General features: G+C 37.6%; 1 protein-coding gene across 1 annotated transcript in view; it reads left to right on the forward strand.

The window, feature by feature from the left end:
- PGM2L1 (phosphoglucomutase 2 like 1) overlaps positions 1-25,388 on the forward strand; it is a 72,507-nt gene that overhangs the window by 426 nt on the left and 46,693 nt on the right. The window contains exons 2-4 of the mRNA XM_027848339.1: positions 17,460-17,627; positions 20,931-21,037; positions 21,971-22,055. Coding sequence (XP_027704140.1) covers positions 17,460-17,627; positions 20,931-21,037; positions 21,971-22,055 — 360 coding nt within the window. The remainder of the gene's footprint in view (positions 1-17,459; positions 17,628-20,930; positions 21,038-21,970; positions 22,056-25,388) is intronic.

A 25,388-nucleotide genomic window follows, 5' to 3' on the forward strand; every position in this document is an offset into this window, starting at 1 on the left:
GATTCCCACGAATCTCCTATTGCCCCTTCCCGACTTCCAAGTACCCGCATTCCCCGCTCCTGACTCCCGAGAACCTCTATTGCCCCTCCCTCCTCACTCTGAGGTATGTCCTATTCCTCCCCTTCCAATCCCCGATGTGTTTCCTATTGCACCCCACTTGCCAGTTCACAAGTACCCCTCGTCTCGCTCCCGACTCCCAGATATTCTCCATTAACTCCCTCCTACGGTCTCCTAAGGACCCCTCAATGCCCCCTCCTAATTCCCAAGGACCCCTATTGCATCCTTCCTCTCGACTGCCAAGTAACCCTCTTTCTCTTGTTCCCCTTCCGAGTCTCAAAAATCCTCCTATTCCATTTTAATACCCCCTTCTTCCTCTTGTCATTCTCCTCGGGCTCATTTCTCCTTGAATAAGACCCCACCCCACCCTCGTAGTTGTTCGCGTTGGGGTAGGGTGGAGGGCACAGTGGCCTGCAGAGAGTCGAGGACACGCCTTTTGCCCCTCTGCGTGGGACATCTGCAATCTCTCGCTTCGCAGTGCAGTGGATTAAAAAAAAAATCCTGTGTCTGTCGTCCCTTACCAAAACATTCATTCTAAACGGTGGTCTTCACTCTATGATGCCTTTTCTACTTCTCCTTTCTTCCACTTTATTTTCCCCTGTAACAATGAAAATGTTTTTGTGTGTGTTTAAGTTGGGGTGGGGGCAGGGAAGGTCCTTTGGCGAAGAGGCACATTTTTGAACAATTCTTTCATTTTTGGACAATTATTCCAGTTTAGTTCTTTTATCTTGTGTTACCGTGTTTCATCACCAGGTAATTCTTAATCTCTACTCCTCAGCCTCAGGTCCAGCTCTGTCAGTAGTGTGAGTTTTCCTCATTCTTTTTCCTCTCTCCCTGGCTAGCAGATATTTATCAGTATATTCACATTAATCCAAGAATATTACCGTTCCTGGTTGGGGTGGTGGTGGTGACTCTTCTTATTCTAAATATCCCTCCCTTGTTTTGAAGGGACCAGAATCAGATTACAAAGAAATATATGGGATCCAGTATGTGAGAAAGCCATCATGTTGATTTGCAGGTATTTCACATGTGGTCAGTGTTTCTGTAATTGAATTGAGCTTGGAAGAGGCTGATGATAGCCCTAAAGCAGAATGTACAAAATCAGTGGACAGTGAACTAGGACCAAGATAAAAATTAATATTCTAGGAATCACTTTTGTTAGATGACTGAAAAGATTTTAAAAAAGGATTAGTCCAAATAACTTGGAATTGTTAACACCTAGCACCTAGTGCTTCAGTAAATTAATAAAACGGGGAAAGTGTATCTGCTTTGTGTACTTTTACAAGGTCAAATGCTTCTGGGAAGTTTTATTCCTGTCTTCTAAGCATCTTCAGTTGTCCTGAATCAGAGCTAGCAAATCTGGTTCGTTCTTAATCGTTGCCTAATGTGATCAGGCTTATGGATCATTTTTGGTGAAGTTAGGTGTGTAAAATTTGTAGGATGAAGTAATTGTGTAGAAAGACTTGCTTATTTCAAGGCAGCTAGGTGGAGTGTGGTGGATAGAGTACCAGACTGCAAGTCAGGAAATCTCCAAGTCAACAAGGTTTTATTAAGCACCCACTGTATGCCAGGCACATATCTTGCCTCAAACATTTATCACCTTTGTACAGGTTACTTAACCTGTCTAATCTTCAGCTTCCCCATCTGTAAAATTAGGATAATAATAGCAACTACATCACAGGATTGCTGGGAGGATAAAATGAGATGATAATATGTTAAGTGCTTTGCAAACCTTAAAATTGCTTTATGAAGGTTAGCAGTTATTATTATTATTATTATTATTGTCTCAGGAAGGCTTAAGTGACATAAATGTCATTTTCACCAGCATTTATTAAATGCTTATTGTGCAAAGTATTATGACAGGCTACAAATGAAATGAAAATGACTCTCCTTAAAGCACTTACAATCTAAATGAGAGGAAAAGATCATGTAACAGATCTCAGATGATGCAATGCAAACTATTAAAATATTGATGTAAGAAAAAATGATGACCAGTTCTTGACTTGTTTCTTTTTTTGCATATCTTCTTGGCCAATTACTTAATTCTAAGCAAAGACTAATGCTTGGTTAGAGTTGTAACCTTAGGGAAAGTGAGTTTGTAGCTTTGGAGTATGGAATTCAAACAGATTAATTTATTCATGAAAATAGTTAAGGAAGAAGGCTTTACCAAACAATTAGCCTCCTCAATAGAAGGCTAAATAGAAACTTTATTGAAAATGGTATTTCTTTGCTATGGGGACCTACTATATCACTCTTTTAAACAACTGAGTGTGAAATGTGTAATTAAGTACATATTGAGCACATACTGTATGCAAGGCACTATGCTTGGCAGTGTAAGAAATACAAAGATTTATAAGCATCTGTCTTCTAGAAATTTAATATTTAATTGTGGAGACAAGTGGTGTACATGTAAAAAGTTCGCCAATAACTGGTCTTTAGGAGGTTTTTGTTTTTTTTTTTTTACCTTGAAAGAGCCTTTAGAGACCATCTAGTTATAGAAGAAATTAAAGCTTTGTTGTTGTTGAGCCATTTCAATCATGTCTGACTCTTCTTGACCTCATTTGAGGTTTTCTTGACAGAGATACTGGAGAGGTTTGTCATTTCCTTCTCCAGCTCATTTTAAAGATGAACAACTGAGACAAATAGGAGTAAGTGACTTGCCCAGGGTCACACAGCCAGTAAATGTCTGAGGCTGGATTTGAGCTCAGGAAGATGATTCTTCCTGACTCCAGGTCCAGCACTCTATCCACTGTGCCACTAGCTGCCCCAGTGAAAAGCTTAGAAAGATTTTAAAAAACAACAGATTTAACCATGGTCATATAACTATTAAGTGGAAGAACTGGAAATGGAATCTCATTTTTTTGGATTCTAGGCCAAGCCAAGCGTTATCTCAAATTGTTCTCCTAAATTGGTCAGACTTTTTTAGTTACCTGGGCTTGGCACTTAGGCAGTAAACTATAAGGACTGAGCTGAAAGAATATTCAGTTCAAGGCGGTAATTGTCTCAGTATCCTTGGCAACAATTTTTAAAAATAATTTTCTTTTTTCTAAAAAACAAAGTACATAAACATTTTATGAACCTTTTATGAATTGATATTTTCTTTTTACAGAAGAAAAATGGAATTCTATCTTTTAAAAATTCTTGGGGCAGGTGGTTGGTGCAGTAGATAGAGCTCCAGTCTTAGAGTTGAGAGGACCAGAGTTCAAATGTGGCTTCAGACACTTGACACTTACTAGCAGTGTGACCCTGGGCAAGTCACTTAACCCCAATTGCCTCACCAAAAAAAAGCCTAAAAAAAATAAAAATAAATAAAAATTTTGTTCCTTCCGTTTCTTCATTCTTTTATAGTTTATAAGTCACTTTTTGTATCTCCAGGGCTTAGCACAGTGCCTGGCAAATAATAATAATCATAAATAATAAAATAGGCACTTAACAAATGTTTACTGACTGACCTTTTATTTGAAAATCTTGTCTTTGAGAGGGATCATGGTGTCATGAACTAGCACTTAGTGTCAGAAGATTTAGGCTCAAGACAGTCTATGGCATTAGCTTTTGTGATTTTGAGCAAGTCACTTAACTTCTGTAAGTATTATTTTGCTCATGTGTAAAGTAAGGGTTACACTTGTGCCACTTACATCACAATGTTGTGAGGCAAATGGCTTATAAACTTTAAAATGCTATGTAAACTTGAGCTGATTTTATACAGAGATGAAACTGTATAGATTTGCAACGATATAGTTTTGGTAGTTCCCTTGCCTTCCTCTTCCATTGCAAGGTAAAAGTACCAGTATCCTTGTGTCTTTTCTATTTTGGATATTTTTGACCCCTTGTTTCCTTTCCATAAGCTTTCTTTCCCAATTGATTTTCCCCCAAACCCACCCTGATTACTTCCCTCACTTCTCTTGCATTTGTCTTACTATCTCTTTGATCTAGAGTATGGATCTTCACGTGGGGTCTGTGAACTTCTTTTTAAATATAGATAGACATAGCTGGAGAGTAGAGACCGAGAATTGCCTGGTGAAAATTTTAATAATGGAGAACTACGTATTTCAGTATAATACATTTCCTTAGTAATCTTAATAATTGTATTTTATGCATTGAAAAACATGATTTTGACAAGAGGTCAACAGGCTTTACCAGTCTGCCACAGCACAAAAGGACCATGATGTAAAAGAGATTAAGAACCTCTGGGCTAGAGGATTATTTTCCCTATTCTCAATCTGCCTTTATTTTTAACAAATCTACTTGGGGGGAGTAACTAATAAAACTTTATCTTTATTTAGTATATACAGTATCTATATTTTTTGGTATCACAATAGTGATTATTCGATTACTACACAACAGTGTTCAGGATCTTCAGTTAATTTAGCTTTATCCTTCCTTGTGGGGAAAGTGCTTCTTTATTTTTCATACCGATTTTCTAAGTCTAGTCACAACTTTTGTTAGAGAAATTTTTCTTAAGGAGTTTGTTACGTAGTTAATATTAAGCTGTCAACATTAACTGCTAATTAGTACTGAGGTGGCTGCCCTCTGGTGTTGAGAGTTATTGTACTGAATAGAGCAAGTGATTAATGCTGTAGACCAACTGCACACCAGAAAGATACTGTATTAAATCCTCTACTAGTGCTTTTAAGAAAACAAAAACTCTTAAAAATGTTCTTACCAACAATGAAAAACTGGGAGCAGTAATAACCATTGCCTTAAGAATATATGAAAATTACCTTGCTATGTCAATTCCCATTATTCTTAGCTGTTAAACCACTGTAACTGTCTTTGAGCTTTCTAAGTAGAAAATATATTTCATTTGAATTGTTACAGCTCCTTCAGAAATTTTTCAACGAATATTTATTTTTCTTGACATATTTCCCAAGTTCTTAAGAGCAAAAGCTGAAGATTCTTTTTGTTTCTGAAGCAGAACTGAAGTATATATTCATAGGATCATAGGTCTTAGAACTAGATGGGACCTTGAGGTCACTAAGTCCAGCTCCCTGCTTTCAGGCATGTGAAGTATTATTTCAATTTCACCGATGAAGCATCTTAACCAGAGAAGTTAGATAACTTTGCCAAGGTCACACAGTAATGTTTTTAAACACACACACACACACACACACACAAGAAATAGCTCACTTAGGTATACATTCTGGGGAGGAAAAGGTTAGCTCGTTGATCACTCAATTTATTTTTTAAAAATTACTTAAATTTTAAAGATGTATTTTATTGATACTTTTTGGGGTTACATTACATTAGTTTCTGAATATATTCTTCCTCCCCCTCACTGAGCAAAATTCCTTGTAACAAAGATTTAAAAAGAAGAAAAGCAGGTCAGCAAAACATATCAGCCATATCTGACAGTATGTGCAATGTGCTACACCCTTAGTGGCCCTCACCTGCCCATAAGGGAGGGAGATGTATTTTCTCAATTCTTCCCCTGGGGCTGTTTGGTTATTAAAATTACCTTTCAGTTTCCTTTTTTTGGTCCTCCATTTATGTTGTTCTAAATCATTATATATATATTGTTTTTCCTGGTGTTGCTTACTTTACTTCATATCAGTTCATAAAAGCCTCTCCATACTCCTCTAAATTCTTCACATTTGTCATTTATTACAGCAGTAATCATAAATACATTTATATATGGGAAAGAGAAGGGAACAAGCTTAATTAGTAAGTACCTAGTATATGCCAGGCATTGTGCTAAGCACTTTACAAATATTATTTCATTTGATCCTCGTAACAGTCCTTTGAGGTAGTTGTTATTATTTTCCCCATTTTACAGTTGAGGAAACTGAGGCAGACAGAGGTTAAGTGACAGGGTCACTTGTCCAAGGTCACATGGCTAGTAAGTGTCTGAGTTCACATTTGAACTCCAGTCTTTCTGATCCCAGGCCTAATGCTTTGTACAAATGACAAACAACCTAGCTGCCTATAGTACTACATTTTGTTTAATTATTCTCCATTTGGTGGGCAGCTGCTTTGTTTCCAGGTCTTTGCTTTCATAAAAAGTACTGCTGTGATTATTTTGGTGCATATGAGACTTTTCTTTTTGTCATTGTACTTTTTGTAGACAGTAATTCAATTTTACAACCATTCAAGCACTTACTGTTTGCCAAAGGACTATTCTAAGTGCTAGGGATACAGTGACAAAAACAAACCAAAAAATCCCGTTCTGTCTTTAAGGAACTTACCTTCTACTGGAGGATCCAACATTCAAACAGATAAATATAAATTGGAGAAGAAAGGATAGCTAATAACTGGGAAATAGAGTCTTCCCATACATAGGCTGTGGGAGTCTTGAATTCAGTTCAACAAGCCTCTATTTAAGCACCTCCAATTTCTAAGGAACTGTGCTAGGCACTGAGGGTTTGAAGATAAATACATCTGACCTTAAGGAGTTTATATTTTAATCCAAGACAACATGTTCATAGATAAGTCAATATAAAATACACACATTTCAGCTAGTGGGGCAAACTCCTACACCAAGGGCTAGGGGAGATCTGGAAAGGTTTCTCTCTTGTGAGAGGTAGCGTTTGAGCTGAACCTTGAAGGAAATTAATCATCCTAAGGCAAAAGTGAGGAGAAGGATGTTTTCCGTATATGAGGGACAGTTTGGGCAAAGACATGGATGTGGCAGTTGAGATGTCATAAACAGAGGACAGAATGTGGGACAGTTAAAAAAATAAATTTAAATAAAAAATGTGGGACGTTTTTTTGGGGGGGGCTGAAATGATTCTTTAAAAAATTTTATTTTCAACTCCAAATTCTCTCCCTCCACCCCCTTCCCCCCATTGAGAAGGCAAGAAATATGATATCCATTATAGAAATTGTCATATAAAACATTTCCACATTAGCCATGTTGTGAAATAAAAGAAGCAAGAAAAATAAAGAGAAAAAATTATGCTTCGGTCTGCACTCAGAGTCCATCAGTTCTCTATCTAGAGGCAAATAGTATTTTTCATCATGAGTCCTTTGGCATTGTTGTGGAACATTGTATTGATCAGATAACTAAGTCTTTTACAGTTGAACATTGTTACAATATTGCTGTTGTTGAATACAGTGTCTTGGTTCTGCTCACTTCACTGCATCAGTTCATATGTCTTCCCAGGTTTTTCTGAAACCATCCTGTTCGTTATTTATTATAGCACAATACTGTTTCATCACATTCATATACTAGTTGTTCGGTCAAACATAGGGCAGTTTGGCTGGACCACAGAATGCATGAGTGTATAGTAATGTGAAATCAGTCTGGGAAAGAGAGACTGAAACCAGGTTGTGAAGGTCTGTATTTGTTATATAGTGGAGTTGATGTTTTATCCTAGACCCAGTAGGGAGCTACTGCAGCTTCTTTAGAAGAGAAGTGACATAGATCCCTGCTTGAGCATTTAACAACTGTGTTGAGGCTGGATTGGGGAAAAGAAAAGGAATGAAGGCAGGGAGACCAATTAGCAGGCTGGTGAAAAGTGATGAGAGCCTGAATTATGGTAGTGGCCTTGTTAGTTGAGATAGTGGGAGGGATGTGAGAGATGTTATGGAGGTAGAATCAGCATAAATTAGGAGTAAGTGGAGTAAGGAACATTAAAAGAATTGAGGATGACTGAAGTTTCAAACCTGGGTGACTGGAGGCATCAGAGTACACTATTATAGAAATAGGAGAATGAAGAAGAAGGGTGGCTTTGGGGAGAAAGATGAATCACAGAAATTGAGAGTTGGAAGGACCTTAGAGGCCATCTAGTCCAACCCAAACTTGAAAAGAATCCCAAAATGAGTTCCATTTTGGATATGTGGATGTTTAAATGCTTATGGGACATCTAAGTGGAGCTATCCAGTAGGCAGATGGTGATGCAGAATGAGTTCAGAAGAGGGACTAAGGCTGAACATATAGATCTAGGTGTCATCTACACAGAAATTATATTTGATGGGGAAGCTGAACATTTTTAGAGGCACAAAATAGGAGGGAATACATTTCCATCATAATGAAGCAGCTATAAAGGCTTGGGATGAAATGGAAAATTCAGTAAGTATGCCATTTTGGCTAGAACATATGAAGTGTGTGAAAGGAAATAATAATAAGGTGAAAAGAGTCCAGAAAAGTAGGCTTGTGCTAGACTGAAAAGGACTTTAAATATCAAGCTGAAGAGTTTGTATTTTTACCTAGAGTCAGTAGAGAGACACTGAAAATTTTGAGCAGGGGACTGACATGGTCAGAGATAATGGATTTTTATCAGTGGAGGAGCTAGATTGGAGTTCCAGCTCTACCACTTACCACTCATGACAGTCAGTCTATAAGTATTTATTAAGCACCTACTTTGTTCCAGGCACCATACTAAGCAAGCTTTGGAGATACAAAGAAGGGTAAAAGACAGTCCCTAAGTCAAGGAGTTCACAGTCTAATGGGGGAGATAGTATGTAAACAGCTAAGTCCTGGCAAACTATGTACAAGATAAATTGGAAATAATCAACAGAAGGAAGGCAGTAGAATTAAGAGAGATTAGGAAAGGCTTCCTGTGGAAGATAGGACTTCAGCTGGGACTTGAAGGAGGCCAGGAACCAGAGATAAGGTGAGAGAGCCTTCCAGACCTGGAGGACAACCAGAGAAAAGGCCCAAAGCTGAGAGAATGGAGCATCCTGTTCTTGGAAGAGTCATGAGGCCAATGTCTCTGGCTGTCAGACTAAGTGGTATGGTGTGGGGTGTACGAAGACTGTGTTCAGGGGGCAGCTAATGAAGGACTTTGAATGCCAAGTAGGGGGATTTGATATTTGATCCTGGAGGTGAGGGGACACTAGAGTTTATTGAATGAGTGGGGGGCAGGAAGACAGGGTCAGATCTGTGCTTTAGGAATATCACTTTGACAGAGACAAGTTCCTGAACCTCTCTGGGTCTCACTTTACTCATTTGTAAAATGAGGCATTTGGACTAGATTACTTCTAAGCACCAAGCTCAAAATCTATGATCCTGTGATTCATGCTTCTCTGAATTCCTTATATTCATTGTTTGTTTCTCTCTTTCTTTTTCTGTCTCTCTTCTTTATTTTCTTTTTTTTTCCTTTTCTTTCCATCAGACCTGTAATTTCTTTGATGTAGGGAGCTTCTTGAGCTTCCTGTTCCTGTACAAATGCAGATCAGGCCTGACTGAAATTTGTAGTTATAGAGAAGTGCCTGGAGCACCAAGGTTAAGCGATTTGCCCAGAGTCACACAGCCCATGTGTATGTGTTAGAAGCAGTTTTTTAACCCAGGGCTTCTCAGTTCTAAGGCCAACTCTTTACCCACTATGCCATTGCTGCCTCTTCATTATTTCTTTTTTTTTGGTAAATAATATTTTTCTTAATATACTTTGTTGGTACATTTTCTACATTTTTCAATATATTCCTCCCCACTACTTGTCTGTATCCCTTATAACAAAGAATAAAAAAGAGGAGAAAAAAAGTTTAGCAAAACTAGTCCTTGTTAAGAATAAATCTGACACTATATGGAACCTTCCATACTCATAATCCCCTACTTTGGCGAAGAATTGGGGAAGATAACTTTCTCATGTCTGACCAGGGCTAAGGTTGGTTGTTACAATTATATAGAATTCATTTTTTTTTTTTTTAGAATTCATTTTTTACCATTTTGTTGTTTCAGTAGTTGTGTATGTTGTTTTCCTGGTTCTGCTTACTTCACTTTGCATCATTTCATGTAAATCTTACCATGCTTCTCTGTTTTCACTGTAGCCATTGTTCCTTACAATGCAATAATATTCTATTATGTTTAGACATCACAACTTGTTTAGCCATCCCCCAGCTAGTGGGCATCTTACTTTGTTTCTAGTTCTTTGCTACCATAAAAAAATGCTGCTTTGAAGATATTTTCTTTTTTCTTTGAAAGACCTTGGCATATATGCCTAATGAATCTTTTATATTTCAGATTCCTGTGTAGATAATTTAATAAAATTTGTTGAATTGCATAGAAGGAAAAATAACAGGATTTGTGACTGATTGAATGTAAAGGATGGAAGAGAAGGGTCAGTCAGTTATTTTAAGAATAGAAATGATATTCAAAAAGGGAGCCAATTAGGAGATTAATAGGAGGGGGGGATGTTTGGTTTTAGATATTATTTAACACTGTGACTTCCTAAGATTGTTGTTCAGTCATTTTTCAGTCATGTCCAACTCTTCAGGACTCCATTTAGGGATTTTCTTTGAAAAGATACTGGAGTGGTTTGCCATTTCCTTCTCCAGCTCATTTTACAGGTGAGAAAACTGAGGCAACCAGGGTTAAGTGACTTGCCCAGAGTCACACAGTGAGTAAATGTCGGAGGCCAGATTTGAATTTGGGAAGATGAGTCTTCCTGACCCCAGGCCCAGCACTATCCTCTGTGCCACCTAGCTGCCCCATCCTAGTAGAAATGCCTTACTTCCAAATTCTTTTAAGGATTTCTTCTTCGTTTTTATTATGGCATTTATAGTTTCACATCCAGACTCAAGCATAATTAATATTTCAAGGGTCTCTTTTCTCAGTGTGGGTGCCCTGTCCACCAAAACAGCTTGTATTCTTTTTTTCTCAGATGGGCCTAGTGAGTTGTAACTGGGGAAAAAATTGCCTTGTAGCTAACCTGATAATGAACTTCTCTACACTTTACTAGGATGTTTCACAGACAGCATACACAGTCTGTTGGCAGGCCTGCTTTCCTTAAAAATTTGCTTCATTCAAGGCCATATGAGAAGTTTCCTGGATTATCCTAATAGCTTTATTACTGTTCTTCCTGACTTCTGTCTCTTTCTAAATCATAGCTCTGAGCCCGTCACTTAGTTGCTCAAAAACAAAATTACAGAATCTCAGAGCCGGCCGAGAGCATGGAAGCTGAACCCATTCCTCAACATGAATCACTTCTGCAAAATACCTGACAACTTTCAATAGTTTTCCATTCCTTCTCAAATTCCAAACTCCTTACCCTGGCATTTAAGATTCTCTAACCTGATTCCGGCTTTCTCTCACACTATACCCTATCCTTCTACTATCCTGCCACAAAGTACTAATTGTCGTTTCTGGTTTTGTCCAGCTCTTTCTTGTCTCAGGGCATTTACTCATATTGTTCCTTGGCCTTGGAGTATGTACTATTCTTCTTCTCCCTCAAATATGACACGTACTTCCCCATTTCTACCTAGTGATCCTCCAAAGCCTAGTTCTAATGCTGTTGACCTTGCAGAAGGAGGCTGGACTTGAACTCTGAAGACTTGGGACTCAGTCCTACCTTGCTTACTTGTTCAAGTTGTGTACTGTCTTGGAGCCTGTTTCTATAGCCATGAAATGAAGTTAATTTCACTATTTCTCGCATGAGGTTGTTATGAAGAAAATAATTTGTAGAGCTTAAAGTGAGCAGTTGGTACTGACTAGGAAGCTAGTATTTCCTTGCCTCTAAACTGCAATGTCTTACTGCCTGGATCTTGTATTTCTCCCAAGTACTTATTTTGTATTCTATTTGTGTGTGTCTTATCTCCCCTACTAGTTGATAAGCTGGCACCATGTCATAATTGTATCAGCTAGTATGGTTCCTTGAACATAGGGCAGATGGTTATTAAATGTTTAGATTGAATTGTCTATGTTGTGACTATCTCCATATTAAGCCTTTCTCTTGTAAAATAGGAAGTATTTTCCTATCAGTTTCCATTTCAAATCAGAAATTGAAGTTGTAAATAAGAACACTGAAACTTAAAATACCAGAAATCATAATAATGTATGTGTGGTATAGCAGGTGTCCTAAGAAGGATATGTTTCCTCTTATAATTCATCATCTTGATTATTCAGACTCCATCTCTCACAGAGGAATAAGAAGGCTTTTCTCCTTAAGTATTTCTTTTTTGTATGTGGGACCAGTATGGTACCATAGAAAGAGAGCTTGATTTGTTGTAAGAAGAACTATGCTTGAATCCCAACTCAGGTGCTTACCTACCTCTGTAACCTTGGACAAGTCACTTAACATTTCTGTTCCCTAGCTTCCTTAACTGTCAGATGAGGGGACTGGACTAGATGACCTCTAAGGTTACTTTCTGCTTCAAACTATGATCCTGCAAAGAGTATTTTTTTAAAAAATATTTTAATTAAGCCTTCATATCATCCAGCTTTCTATATTTTGAAAGTCAGTCCCAGAACTGTGACTACATCAATTGACCTCGCATTCAATGAAGGTACAGTACATTTGTCATTGCTGGACAAAGATAAGAATACAGGTGTTCTTTAGGAGAAGTATTTATTAAGTAAGTAGAGTTACCTGTTTAACTAGGGGTTTTTTTGCTTAAGTTATTAAAGTAAGTTTGAATTCCCTTGTCGTACTCCAACGAATAGGAGGAGAGATAGTGGTAAAGAATGGTCAGCCTGAAACTGAAATTTTCCTGTGTATAATCAAGAAAATGATTGTTTATTTGTATAATGAAAGTCATAAAATCTTCACATTGGAATACTTTATCTCAACCCTTACTTGAGGCATAAAGCTCCTTATAAATCCCCAATAAGTTTTTCTCTAGTTTCTTTTTGAGATAGCTACATTGTATATCTACCCAGGTGGGGAACTTGCACCCTTAAGTCCACATGTGGCCCTCAAGGTCCTAAGCGCAACCCTTTGACTGAATCCAAACTTCATAGAACAAATCCCCTTAATAAAAGGATTTGTTCTGTAAAACTTGGACTCAATCAAAACCCAAGAACTTAGAAGGCCACGTGGTCTCGAGGCCACAGGTTCCCCACTCCTGGATGCTGGACTTGGACTTAGGAAGACTTGAATTCAAATTCTGACTCAGACATTTACTAAATGTATGACCCAAAGCAAGGTCATTTAACCTCTTTGTCTTCAAGTTAGATAATCACTTGTTAAGGGTGATTTAGAAGGAATTCTTATTCAGGTACTAGTTGTACTAGATGGACTCTAAGTTCCCTTCTCATTTTCTGATTCTGTAAATAGTCTACTAAGACATGTTAAAACCATCAGATTAGCATTCTTTCCCTAAGGGAAAAGACATCTGAAATGTCCATCTTAAATCTCAAAACTCAACTTTTGTGACTTAGAAAATGTGAAGCTTGAGCTTCACAAAAGAATTTTAATTTAAAAAAGGGTACAGACCATACATATTTCTTCCAAAAAATGTGTTAACATTATTATGTCACCACAAATTACAAGGTATAAATGTTAGTCCATGTGACAAGAGTTCTCTATGGCATGCACTCATCTGACGCAATCAGCAAAGATAGAATGTGTCTGGCTAAGAGATTCCTTTAAAAAAAAAAGCCATTTTTGGTGATAGGTTGCCAGGCACATTAATATGTAATATACTTTAAAATTCTTCAGTATAAATCTATTCAGGACGTGCGTGGGTCAGAATAGACTCTTTGGGAGTAATCTCTGAAGAATACTCCCTAGAAGGATTCCCTTTTGATCACTATAAACCTTGCCTGTTTTAGGTATCCAACTTGTTTCTTTTCTTCTAGCCTTGGGAATCCCAGAGCCTCAAGAGTAAATATGGGACAGTTTGTCTAGGTTTGAACTGGGAAGGGGTTGGGGTGGGGAAGAGAGCTGGCATTGCTTGCTGTTTGATGGAGTTTTATCTCCTGGGAAAAACATGTTGTTTTGTTGGATCACTTGTCCAGGAAAATCCTACCCCTTAGACCTCTTGAAAAATCTAGCCTGAGCAATAAATCTACTGAAAAAAGAAAGGAAATGGGGAGGGAAAATAGGCTAAATGTATAGAATGTCTGAAACTGAACTAATGTTATTTTTCTCCTAAACTTGTTTTTCACCAATGGTATCACCATTCAACTAGTAACTCATGCTTGGTAACCTCTGAACTTCTCCTTTTTGTATATATTTAGTTAGTGACTTCTGTCATGGCCATGCAAAAGTAAAATTAACAGTCTCTCTCTAATCTGTTCCCTCTTTACCTTTCATATTGACCTTGTGGTAATTCAGGCCCTCATTAACTTTACCCTGGACTATCATAATCTTCTGTCTGATCTCTGCTTCTAATCTTTCCCTTCTCTGTTCCACTTAATACTTTGCAACCAGATTAATTTTCCTAAGACATAGTTCTGATCACATCATTCCACATGTCATAAACCTTCAGTGGCTCCTCCTTTGCTTGCAACATAAAGTCTGAATCACTTAGATTAACATTCAGAGCCTTCTGTAGACTGGCCTCAACCTACCCTTCCAACCTTTTCATATCATTCCCCTTTCTGCACATTTTCAAGATCCAAATAAATTGAGACTACTTACAGCCCCTTGAACATATCCTGTGCTTTTCTACCTTTTAATGCTTTTGTTCATGCTATTCCCTATATCTAAATTACCCTCTCTTTCTATCTCTGGCTGCTGATGGTTCAAATGAAACCTTCCTTGACTCCTTCCTTTATTTCCCCAACCTGTAACTGGATGTGAACTCTTTCTCTCATCAATCAGGTAGGAATGTGAATTTACTAAGCACCTACTATGTGCAAAGAAAAAAAAAAAGAACCTGTCCTTGCCCTCAAGCAGCTTATAGTCTTTTGAATTCAGATTGTAGACTTCTCATTCTAATGTGTATTATTGTATTACACACACAAACACATATACACATACACATATATGTTTTATCAATCTGTAAAATCCTTGTATTTATCCTTTTATCTTCCCTAGGGCCCAGCCCAGCATATAGCACATAGAAAATACTTAATAAACGTTTGCTTGACTATTTAAATCAGTATTTCAAGACAATATGAAAATTAATTCCATTAAAAAATCATCTTACCAAACAGTAAGGAATTGTATCTTGCCCCTTCGTATCTAAGACAACTATAATCAGCTGTCAAATTGCAAAGGACAAATGTATCCACAAGTATTATAAGCATAAAATTCAAGCCATATGCCATGAATATTCCTGGCTGTCATGATGGGAGAGGGCAGGGGACAGAATCAGGTTATTCTTCTTGACATTAGCATGGTTTAAAAAAACATTTTTAAAAAATGTGAGTTCTTGGTTCTGTGCTAGTTATGATATGACATTAAACAAATTTAGAACCTTACCATTGGAAAGAAATTTAGAGGTCATTTAGTTCAGTTTCTCACCCAAAACATAAATCTCCCTTACAGCATCACTTTTAATTTTTTCTTTTTGATTAGGGACTTAATTACCAATAAATACAAACATTATAACATACCAAGAACATACCTAATGCCTCAACCAGATAAGGATAAAGCACAAAAGGAGAATTGATTTTCACTAATATTAATCAAATTTTTTTAAAGTAAAATTCTGTCAAACAGACTATAGCAATTCATCCAAGGAATTCATTATGACCAAAATGGATTTATAACAGGGAGATGGCAAAGTTGTCTAAACAGTAGGAAGACAGTCAATATAATGAATCATATTAAAAATAAAAAACATCCAAAACCGCATGATTATCTCAATGGATGCAGAAAAAGCCTTTGATAAAATACACTACTCATTTGTGCTAAAAACCCTACAAAGCATAGGCGTAGAGGGATATATCTGTCTTAAACAAAAAAATAAGAATTATATGTACTGGGGATATGCTAGAAGCTTTCTCAGTAAGTACCAGAGTAAAGCAAGGATGAGTAGAGAGGTGATAAAACTATCCCAATTTTGCTGATAACGTGACTGTTTACTTAGAAAGTCCTAGGAAAAGTCAATAAGGATACTAATTGAAACAATATTTTCAGTAAAGTTGTAAGCTACAAAGTAAATGCTCAAAAATCAATAGCATTTCTGTATAATAATAACAATCTAAGAGGCAGTAATAGAAAGGTAGATCCCATTTCAAATAACTACACAATGTGTAAAATACTTGAATATCTACCTACCAAAGCACACAAAATACTTGGATAGCTATAATCACAAAGTGCCCCTTAAAGAAATAAAGAACAATTTAAATAGCTGAAGGAATATTCAGTGCACATGGCTAGGCTGTGCCAATATAATAAAAATGACAATACTTCCAAAGGTAATTTACACTTTTTCACGGTAACCTACTAGATCACTTTACTTTGTGTAGCACTAACTCTGAAGCATCGACTTCCCTTAAAATTTACTATTTGCTAATAATTATTCAGTTTTTCCTAAAATATAAAAGTAGGTAAGGCCTGATTCACAGCTATATATCTTGACCGCTTCCTTGATCTTACCTCAAGTTCATACACAAAATCTTATAAGAGGATTCAACTTTTGTCATAGTAAGATGAATTGAGTGGTTTGATGGTGAAATTCTGGTCACTTTGAGCTGTAGAGGTTTAGGACTTTATATAATCAATAATTGGTACCCATTGTGTTTTTAATTTTTCTAAGGACTTAGGTTTTCTAAATATTTTATTGATGTGCTTTTGTTTTTTACATAAGTCATTGCCCTCCCCCTGCCATATTATGCACTCCCTTGTGTTCATTATTGTTGATGACTATCAACAATATAAAGTATATTTAAAGACTTACTGTGTGTCAGGCACTGGTTTGGGCTGGTGATACAAGTACAAGTAAGTAAGCTAGCCCCCGGCCTCAAAAATCCTACATTCTGATGAGTGAGGATAGCCCTTAAAGGGTATCTGGAAAGAGATTGGGGGTGCCAGGAAGTGTCTTGGAGTCCTGGTTCCAAGCAAAATAAGAGGAAAGCTCCCCTATCTGAACCAAGGGACCAAGGAGCAGAGTTATGATTTTGGAGGAGAAAAGGATGATGGTCAGAGTGTAGGCATTGTGTTGTGGATATGCATTTATTAAGAGCTTATCTGCACCATACTAAGCCCTAGAGTTACAAAGAGAAAGTATTCATATTAGCCATTTCTTACTACATGATAATCTTCCATTTCATTTATGTCCTGCATCTGATACATCATAGCTGTGTGATTCTAAGTTATGTAACATCTCAGTGCTCAAGGCTTTAAGACTATAAATTGTTAAGGAGGTGCTGTTGACCTGTATTGGGAGGTCGCTATATCAATTAAATTAGAGGTGGTATCATCATCATCATCATCATCATCATCATAGTAATGGCATTCACGTGGCACTCTAAGGTTTGCAAAGTATTTTACGTGAGTGTGCGCTATCATATTGGGTCCTCACAATAGCCCTGTGCTAGGTGCTATCATCATCCCCATTTTACAGATAACATAACTGAGGCTGAGAGAGGTTAAGTGACTTGCCCAGGGTCACATAGCTTCTGAGGTGGGATTTGAACTCAGATTTTCCTGATCCATGTTAAGCATTCTTATCCACTGTGCTACCTATTCCTGGCTTACATGTATATATGAGTTTTGCAGTTAAAATGTCCAAATATCCTATTTTTATATTTACAATGAACTAGGTATCATGGTAGTACCTTTAGAAGGATTTACCAATTTATCATTCTGCTCATATTTTTTCATACAGATTAAATTTTATGTGTTTTTTTATAGAATCCCAAGACAAAAGAACAAATTGAAAATCTGTTACGGAATGGAATGAACAAGGAGCTAAGAGATCGTCTTTGCTGCAGGATGACTTTTGGAACTGCTGGGCTACGTTCTGCCATGGGAGCAGGATTTTGCTATATTAATGACCTTACAGTGATCCAGTCAACACAGGTGTGCATTGAAATATCTCATGTACACAGATTTTTTCAAATTCTTTTATTTTTTGTTTTTTTGCTTATTACATCAGATGGTGATTATCTGTTCATTTCCTTTATTTGAAGGAAGGTCTTCTACAGTATGAATTACATACCAACTTGTGACCTTTGGGCATTCCTGTGGCTCTTTTTGGAAGCCATCTGTGTACCTTAAAGGTCACAGTCTGGCTCTACATATGGGTATCCTTCTGGTTATTCTGAGAGGGTAATAGCTCAGTTACTTAGCAACCATATGTGGGTTGAAGACAGGAAATGAATTATAGTGTTTCAAATTAATACAGATGGAGTGAGAAAGTATCCAAGTTGGCTTCTGGCTAGTAGATAAAAAATCAGACCCCAGGGATCTGACAGTATTGATGCTTTATCACTTTCGCAAGGGAACCAAAATGTTGTGTCCTAACAGTGAAGTATTTAAGGATCATATGATCATAGATTTAGAGCTACAAGGGATCTTGGAGGTCATCTAGTACCTATAAATGAGGAAATTGAGACCCAGAAGGGAAGGATGAATAAGTTGCCTTGTGACCCCCAAGAGATGGTGACCTTAAAGTAGTGGAGGAGGTGGACTGGACAAACACCAGCCCTCTTCCTTTGTCCTTTTGAATACCCTCAGAGCTTTCAGACTTATTTTGTATAGTACTTGCTGTTGATAGTATGTGATTAACATAGACAAAGTATTAGGGACTTCTGAACTGTAACTAATTTTATAATCTTTGCTACCCCAAAAAGGCAGCTCGGTGTTAATGGTTTTATAAATAACATAGCTTTTGTAGTAATAGTTTTTGCAAGTGTGTTATGGTACTTTCTTCCACTTAAGACTCATAATTACAAATGAGTAAGAAAATAATATTATATGATTAAATAACTTTTTTTTCAGTTACTTGATTAGAAGATGAGGATCATTTCTCTCCCATCTACCCCCATGACTAATATAGCAGATAAAATAGTGGGGCTAATACCTTATTGGGGCATGGATCTGATCCATGGCTCTTAAAGGCTATATCAGTGGAATATAAATTTTGATATCTTTCTACCAAGCTGTGAAAGCTTAGACTATTATTACCTCACTGATAGATTGATTTAAGAACTAGCTTTGCTAAATTCAGAAAAGCTCATTACCGGGTGATAAATTTTTTTAGCCACTGTCAGTCAGAAATTGTCTACTATGGCATGGAAGTGTTGTAATCTGTGTTGGTTGAGGAAATAGTCACATAAAAATATTATGGATACCTAAAATGAATACTGAAAAGTATGCCATAAACTTTGTAAACTATAATGTGCTTTCCCTATAAGGTATAAGTAGTATAAGGGTTTTTATCCTCATTTTACAGATGAAGAAATTCAGAGAGAGGAATTTCCTTACAATCATTCATATATATGTAAATATATATGTCTATACATACACACACATATACACGTATATAAGTATTGAAGACTAGACTCAAACTCAGGTGTTCTGACCCCAAGTTCAGTTCTTTCCATTATATAACTATGCTACTATTCCAAATTTCAGTTAATCAGTTATTTATTAAATTTCTCTCATGTGCCTACCTAGTCCCTACCTAAATGTCTGTCCTGTGCCAAAGAAGTTACAAAGGACGCTCTATATTTTTAATAGTGTTTTATAGTACTTTCTTGTCCATTGTCTCATTTGAGACATAGAACAAACCTGTGAGAAAGATAATAGTGCTGGACTTTAAATTAGAGGACTTGGGTTCAAATTCCAAATCTTCTACTCATTTCCTTTGTGACCTTGGGCCAGACATTTAATCTTCATGGGCCTCTGTTTCCTCATCGGTAAAATGGTGTTAAACTAGATGAGCTCCAAGTCTATGATTCTGTGATGTTATTTTTACTTTACAGGCCAGGAAATTGAGGTTGAGAGAGGTTATGACTAAACCAAGATCATGTAGCTGTTACATGATAAATCTAAGATTAGGTCCTCTGGGCCCTATCAGGTCTCCTGATTTTTTTCCCATAATTTTTTTCTTCTAGTCCAGTGTTCTTCTCATGCCCAATCCAGTGCTTTCCCCACTGTGCTTTGTAACCTCCTAAGCCACTGGGCTCAGGGTAAGGAACGGTCTTCACATTTACAGTCTACTTGCGAGATGAGACATACACATTATATACAGTACAAGACTGTAGATAACCAAATATGTGATCATGTGTTAAGGACTACAGGAGTCAGAGTAAAGAACAATGACTAAGGGGAGTTTATTAGGAAGGCTTCATAGAAGAGACAGAACTTGAGTTGGACCTTGAAGACAGAGTAAAATTTGGGTGTACAGGAAGGGCCCTTGAAGCTGAGGAAGATTTGGGGGGATTGTTAGGAAGCCAGACTAGGTGGAGCATAGGCAACCTAATTGTTGCTGTGGATGTTGTTAAGGAGCATTGAAGTTGGGCAGAGTCCTATAACTAAGACTTGAATGCTTGGATGCTGAGTATGCACTGGGTCTTTCAGGCACTAGTAAGCCACTGAATGTTTTAAGTAGGGAAGCAGCAGATGCAGTTTTAGGAAGGCTGATCTGACAGAGTTGGGAAACAGTTTGGTTGTTGCAATAATGTCAGCCTAAGTTGATGGCAATAGAGATGTAGAGGAAATGATAGATGCCAGAAACATATCTTAAAGGAAGAATTGATAGAGAACAGACCAGTATACGTAGAGGGATTTAAAAAAAGGGGATGACTCTCCTTTTAACTCAGGTGACCAGAAAAGTGGTGGTATCATTGGAAATAGGAAGATTGTTAGAAAGATTTGCAGGGAATGTCCAGTTTTGAACATTTTGACCCTCTGTAAGTAGAGAAGGGAATAAATGGGGAAAGTTTTCCCTTATGGAAGGGTAGAAGTTGGGAACTAATTAAGTGGTTTTAATTTTTGCTGTGAATTACTTTAGTTTTTAATTACATTTATACTTTTTTTTTAACCCCTGACTATTTTCCTATTTTGTGAGGTTTTAAATTTATAGGCTATAAATTGGATCTGTTCTTTTATGAAGAAATTTTATGTATTTTGTTAGATGCTTTCTTAACATTTGTTTTTTTCCTTTATGTGTGTGGAAAGCTAAAAGTATTAAGTGAATCATCACCTTGCCTCTGTATATCAAATAAATAGCCTCTTTAGGGGTACTGAAGTTAAAAAGGGAAGCTGGTTTCCTGGGAACACACAAATCAGAAACCAGACACACTAGTAATTGAATTGAAGTCTGTGAAGTGAAGGCATTAGCTATGAGCTTACCTTTTAATGCTTTATCTGCTCTAGGGGATGTACAAATACCTTGAGAGATGTTTTTCAGACTTAAAGCAGAGAGGCTTTGTGGTCGGCTATGACACCAGGGGTCAGGTGACCAGCAGCTGCAGCAGTCAAAGGTACACCATACATACTTCGAAAAATATAGATATTGAACTGGATTAAAATGGAAAACAATGTAACATTTATCCAGTTGCATGAATGATTTTAAGTAGGATCCCTGAAACATGAGATTATTAAAAATATGATCATGAGTTGCTGAACTGTATTTGTAAGAGTCAAGAATTCCAGAGCAAATATAAGAAACTACCTTTTGTAACTGGAATAAGTTTATTAAAAGTAAAAATTTTTGTTATTTTATACTTTACATTGTATTGTTCTCATTTTAACTTTAGATTAAGGGTGTCAGAGCTGGAGAAAATAGCCAGTTCTACATTTTACCCTATTTAACTTTGCTGTAGTGTGTTAATGGAAAACTTGTACATAGATTAATCTTTTTTTTATTTTATTTTAGTTATTATTATTGCTTTTTTTTTTTTGATGAGGCAGTTGGGGTTAAGTGACTTGCCTAAAGTCACACAGCTAGTGAGTGTTATGTGTCTGAGGCCGGATTTGAATTCAGGTCCTCCTGACTCCAGAGCTGGAGTCCGTTGCATCACCTCGCTGCCCCTAGATTAATCTTTTTGTGGTCTGCTGTGAAATCTTAATTTTTAAGAGGCAAATTATATAGATTTTGGATTATCTACATCTTTTGTTTTGCCTTCTTGGTTTTTCTTGTCCTTTGGATACTTCATTGACTTTTAGAATCATTAGCTGAAAGAAAAGAGTCTGTTCTCCTACTAGTTTAGCAGTGTTGAATTTTTTTTTTTAATATGAAAGTTAAACTGGATTTTGGGGCCTAGATAATCAGCTATTGATTTTTGAAAATTGGCTCCTTGATACTGTGTATTACCTTGCACATTTTAATGCAAAGTAACATGTATATTTTTCAAAAGTTAAGTCTCTGAAGAGAATAGCAAAATATGAGACTAAATGCAGTATTTTCTTTGCAGACTTGCAAAATTAACTGCTGCAGTTTTGCTGTCCAAAGGAGTGCCTGTATATTTGTTTTCAAGATATGTTCCTACACCTTTTGTGGTAAGTGTGCTGTGTAAATAGCTGCACAGTTTGATTGTCTTTTTAGCATCATCACCAAATATTCAAGTACTTGAGTTACTCTTTCATTCATAATATTGTGTTAGGTGCTGTGGGAAATATGACCTAACAGATTGTAGCTTGAAAAAGTTTCTCACAACTAACTAAAAGTCCAAAAATAGAATAGACTACAACTCATTTGACACTTAGCATATCGACATGTTGATTGTGATTTTTAAATAGCCAATTCGGTTTTCAACCCGTGTTCTAAGATTAGTAGGTCCAGAAATCACGTTAGTCATTTTACTTGTTGGCATTTCTCAGTTCTAGAACAGTTGCTTATTGACCACCAGATGGCACACAAAATCCTTTCGTCTCAGCCCCCCCAGCACCTGAGTGGTGTGACTAATCTGTCTGGATCTGATAAGTTAGTGAAGGTGTTTAGAAAAATTTACAGATCATAGAATTTTTAGAGCTGGAAAGAGACCCGGAAGATCATCATTTGCATAGTGAAATGTCAAAGGGGTTAGCAATAGGTTAGCAATAGCAAGTAGGATATGAGTGAGGACAATGTTTACATAGCTAATGGGGAGAGTTTCCCCTGAAGGAAGTTTGATGAACTCAGTGAATTGGGCAGGAGGGTCTGTGATTGCAGATCATGGTAAGGGTAAACTGGAGGGTCAGAAAAGTGACAGATAAAGAAGCTGTAGTCAGAAAGGGAAACATTAAATATAACCTCTTAGAAAAAGATCAGAGCTGAGGTGAAGTGGAAGTGAAAGTCAGTGGAGTCACAGATGATAAAAAACAGGGTGGTGTCATATGGGTCATCATTTTGGATGTTGAAGTCAGCAAGAATTATAATAAGTATGGAGAAGAAAAGGTAGAAATGGGTCCTGGACTGAGTTAGATGATGTTGTCAACCCTGATAACAAATGACCAAAGAGCCAAGCAGCTCTGCAACTGCTGTAACTCTAAAAAAAATAAACAAAGCCAGAGAACTCACATGGGTGATCAAAACCATAGTTAACTCTAACAATAAAATAAAACAAAGTAAAACCAAAGAGCTAACAGTGGTTATAAGCAAAAAGCTTTCTTTATTTCATTGGAGGAGGGAAACTAGACACATGTGCAAGGGCCCCCATCTATTAGGAGATCCACTTTAGTGTGGGCAAATCTCAGCACTTATACCCACGTATAAGTAATTGAATTGAAGTCTGGCTATGCAGTGAACTGTAGCCCTGACTATGGAGGGGTAACAGCAGCAAGGAGACGTTTGATTCATAGCAGGACTTCATGACTGGAACACGGGTATTATAGGTGCTTGTCCTAACTCAGGGACCACCTGGTGCTGATGAGAAACAATTCTGGGATTTTGCTGTGGCTCGATCACCCAAAGGGTGAGCACAAAGGATTGTTGTTATGCCAAGCTCAGGACACAGCTTGCTTGCTGGGACTTAGCTCTGGAAACAAGGTATCTCCTAATAGTAAAAAGAAAGGGGTTATCTTGGCGTGGGGATCCTGACAGTGGTGACAAGGATTTGGAAAGGATGATGTAATTGAATAGTATACACTTTAGATGTTGAAAATCAAAATGGTGGGTCCAAGGGTCTCAAAGTAAGACTGTGATGATAAACAAATGGACCAAATTGTCTTTTATTTTCATGGAGAGAAGAGGCAGTTTGTGGAGCATGATGCGAGCAGCAGGGGGATCAAGAAAGGCTTCGTGTAAACTTTGATGCTTGAGCTGAGCCTTGAAGGGAACAAGGGATTTTAGGAGGTGGAGATGAGGAGGGAGTGCATTTCAGGCATGGGGGACAGCCAGGACAAAAGCACAGTGGTGGGAGGTGGAGTGTCACATGTTAGAAACACAAAGAACATCAGTTTGGCCGTACCATAGAGCTTGTGAAAGGGAATAATGTGCAGTAAGACTGAAAGTTATGTTGGGATCGGGTTGTGAAGGACTTTGAATGCCAAATAGAGAAGCCAACACTTTAGCCTAGAAGCAGTAGGAAGCCATGAGAACTTATCGAGTAGTGAGTTGGACAGATACGTACTTAAAGGAAAATCACTTTGGCAACTGGATGGAGAGTAAATTGGAGAAGGGAGAGACTTGAAGTAGGGAGACCAATTAAGAGGATATTGCAGGGTCTTGCTTAGCACTCTTACCTCTCTCAAGTCTCACCTGTGGCTCCAAGAAGCTGTAGCATGTGAAGCGATTACACTGTGGTAAAACTGTCTCAACAGATAAATTAAACCAGGTTGAGGGTAACTGACAGGCCTCCAACCCATTAGTGAGTTGGGGGAGTGTCTACCCCAAGCATATGAAGACGTCCCCCCAGTGGAACAGGCAAATGAAAGCAGTTTGTTCCAGTGGCCATGAAGGCCCGTGAAACAGGTGCAGTGGAGCGCCTAGAGCTTGGGGAGACATCAAAGATACCAAAGTCATCCACTGCATCCGAAGCCATGCCAGTCATCTTGACTTTTGTACTGCTAGTGGACTTTGACTCCAGAAGAGAGAGTGAGGCTGACAACTTTGAGCAACTCTGCCTCACTTAGATCCAGTTCACACACAAGTCAAGACATCAGCCCGTGATGTCACTGGTCCTTTTTGAAAATAAAAGATAAACAACTGCAACTCTGTTCAGTAGTAGCTCTTGTTATTTCTCATCTCTTAGAAATGACCCTCATGCCCCAGTAACCATGTTAAAAGGACCCACAGTTAGCATTGATCTTGCTACCATTTATTCCTGTATGGGAGTCTTCCAGCGTGGAAAAGCTAACAACCAAGGAAATAGGGCCACCTCAAACTATGTTGCCTTCGCCAGCAAAAACATTTAATAAGTGATGCCTCAAAGAATCAAGTTGCAGTGAACCCCACCGTTGCAGTTTTTCATGCAGGAATTTAATTGATTGCAGATTTATTGATGCACTTGTGTAGTCAGATGTGAAGCATTGTCCTTTCATGGGCAGGCAGGCCCACATAGAGCATAAAGGGGAAACTAAAAACTTCTATCCAGAAGTGTCTTCTGTGCCAAGGTAAAAGAAATTGCCAAGTTTTACCTTGGAAAGAATGTTATAAATGCTTTGATCTTGGTAGCACCCACTTCGGTGACTTCCTAACACCAGGCCACCAAAGGTGCTGGAAATATTGTTGGTCTCATTTTGCTTCAGATCATCAATGAGCCAGTTGCTGCTGCTGTTGCTGTGGCTTGGACAAAAAGGTTGGTGCCAAGATAAATATGTTGGTCTTTGACCTTGGAGGTAATTGAAGTCAAGTCCACAGCTTGGGACACCCACTTAGGTGGACAGGACTTTGATAACCATTTTCACAATTAT

This window comes from Vombatus ursinus, unplaced genomic scaffold, assembly GCF_900497805.2.
Source record: "Vombatus ursinus unplaced genomic scaffold, bare-nosed wombat genome assembly UNPS02005659.1, whole genome shotgun sequence".
Lineage (NCBI taxonomy): Eukaryota > Metazoa > Chordata > Mammalia > Diprotodontia > Vombatidae > Vombatus > Vombatus ursinus.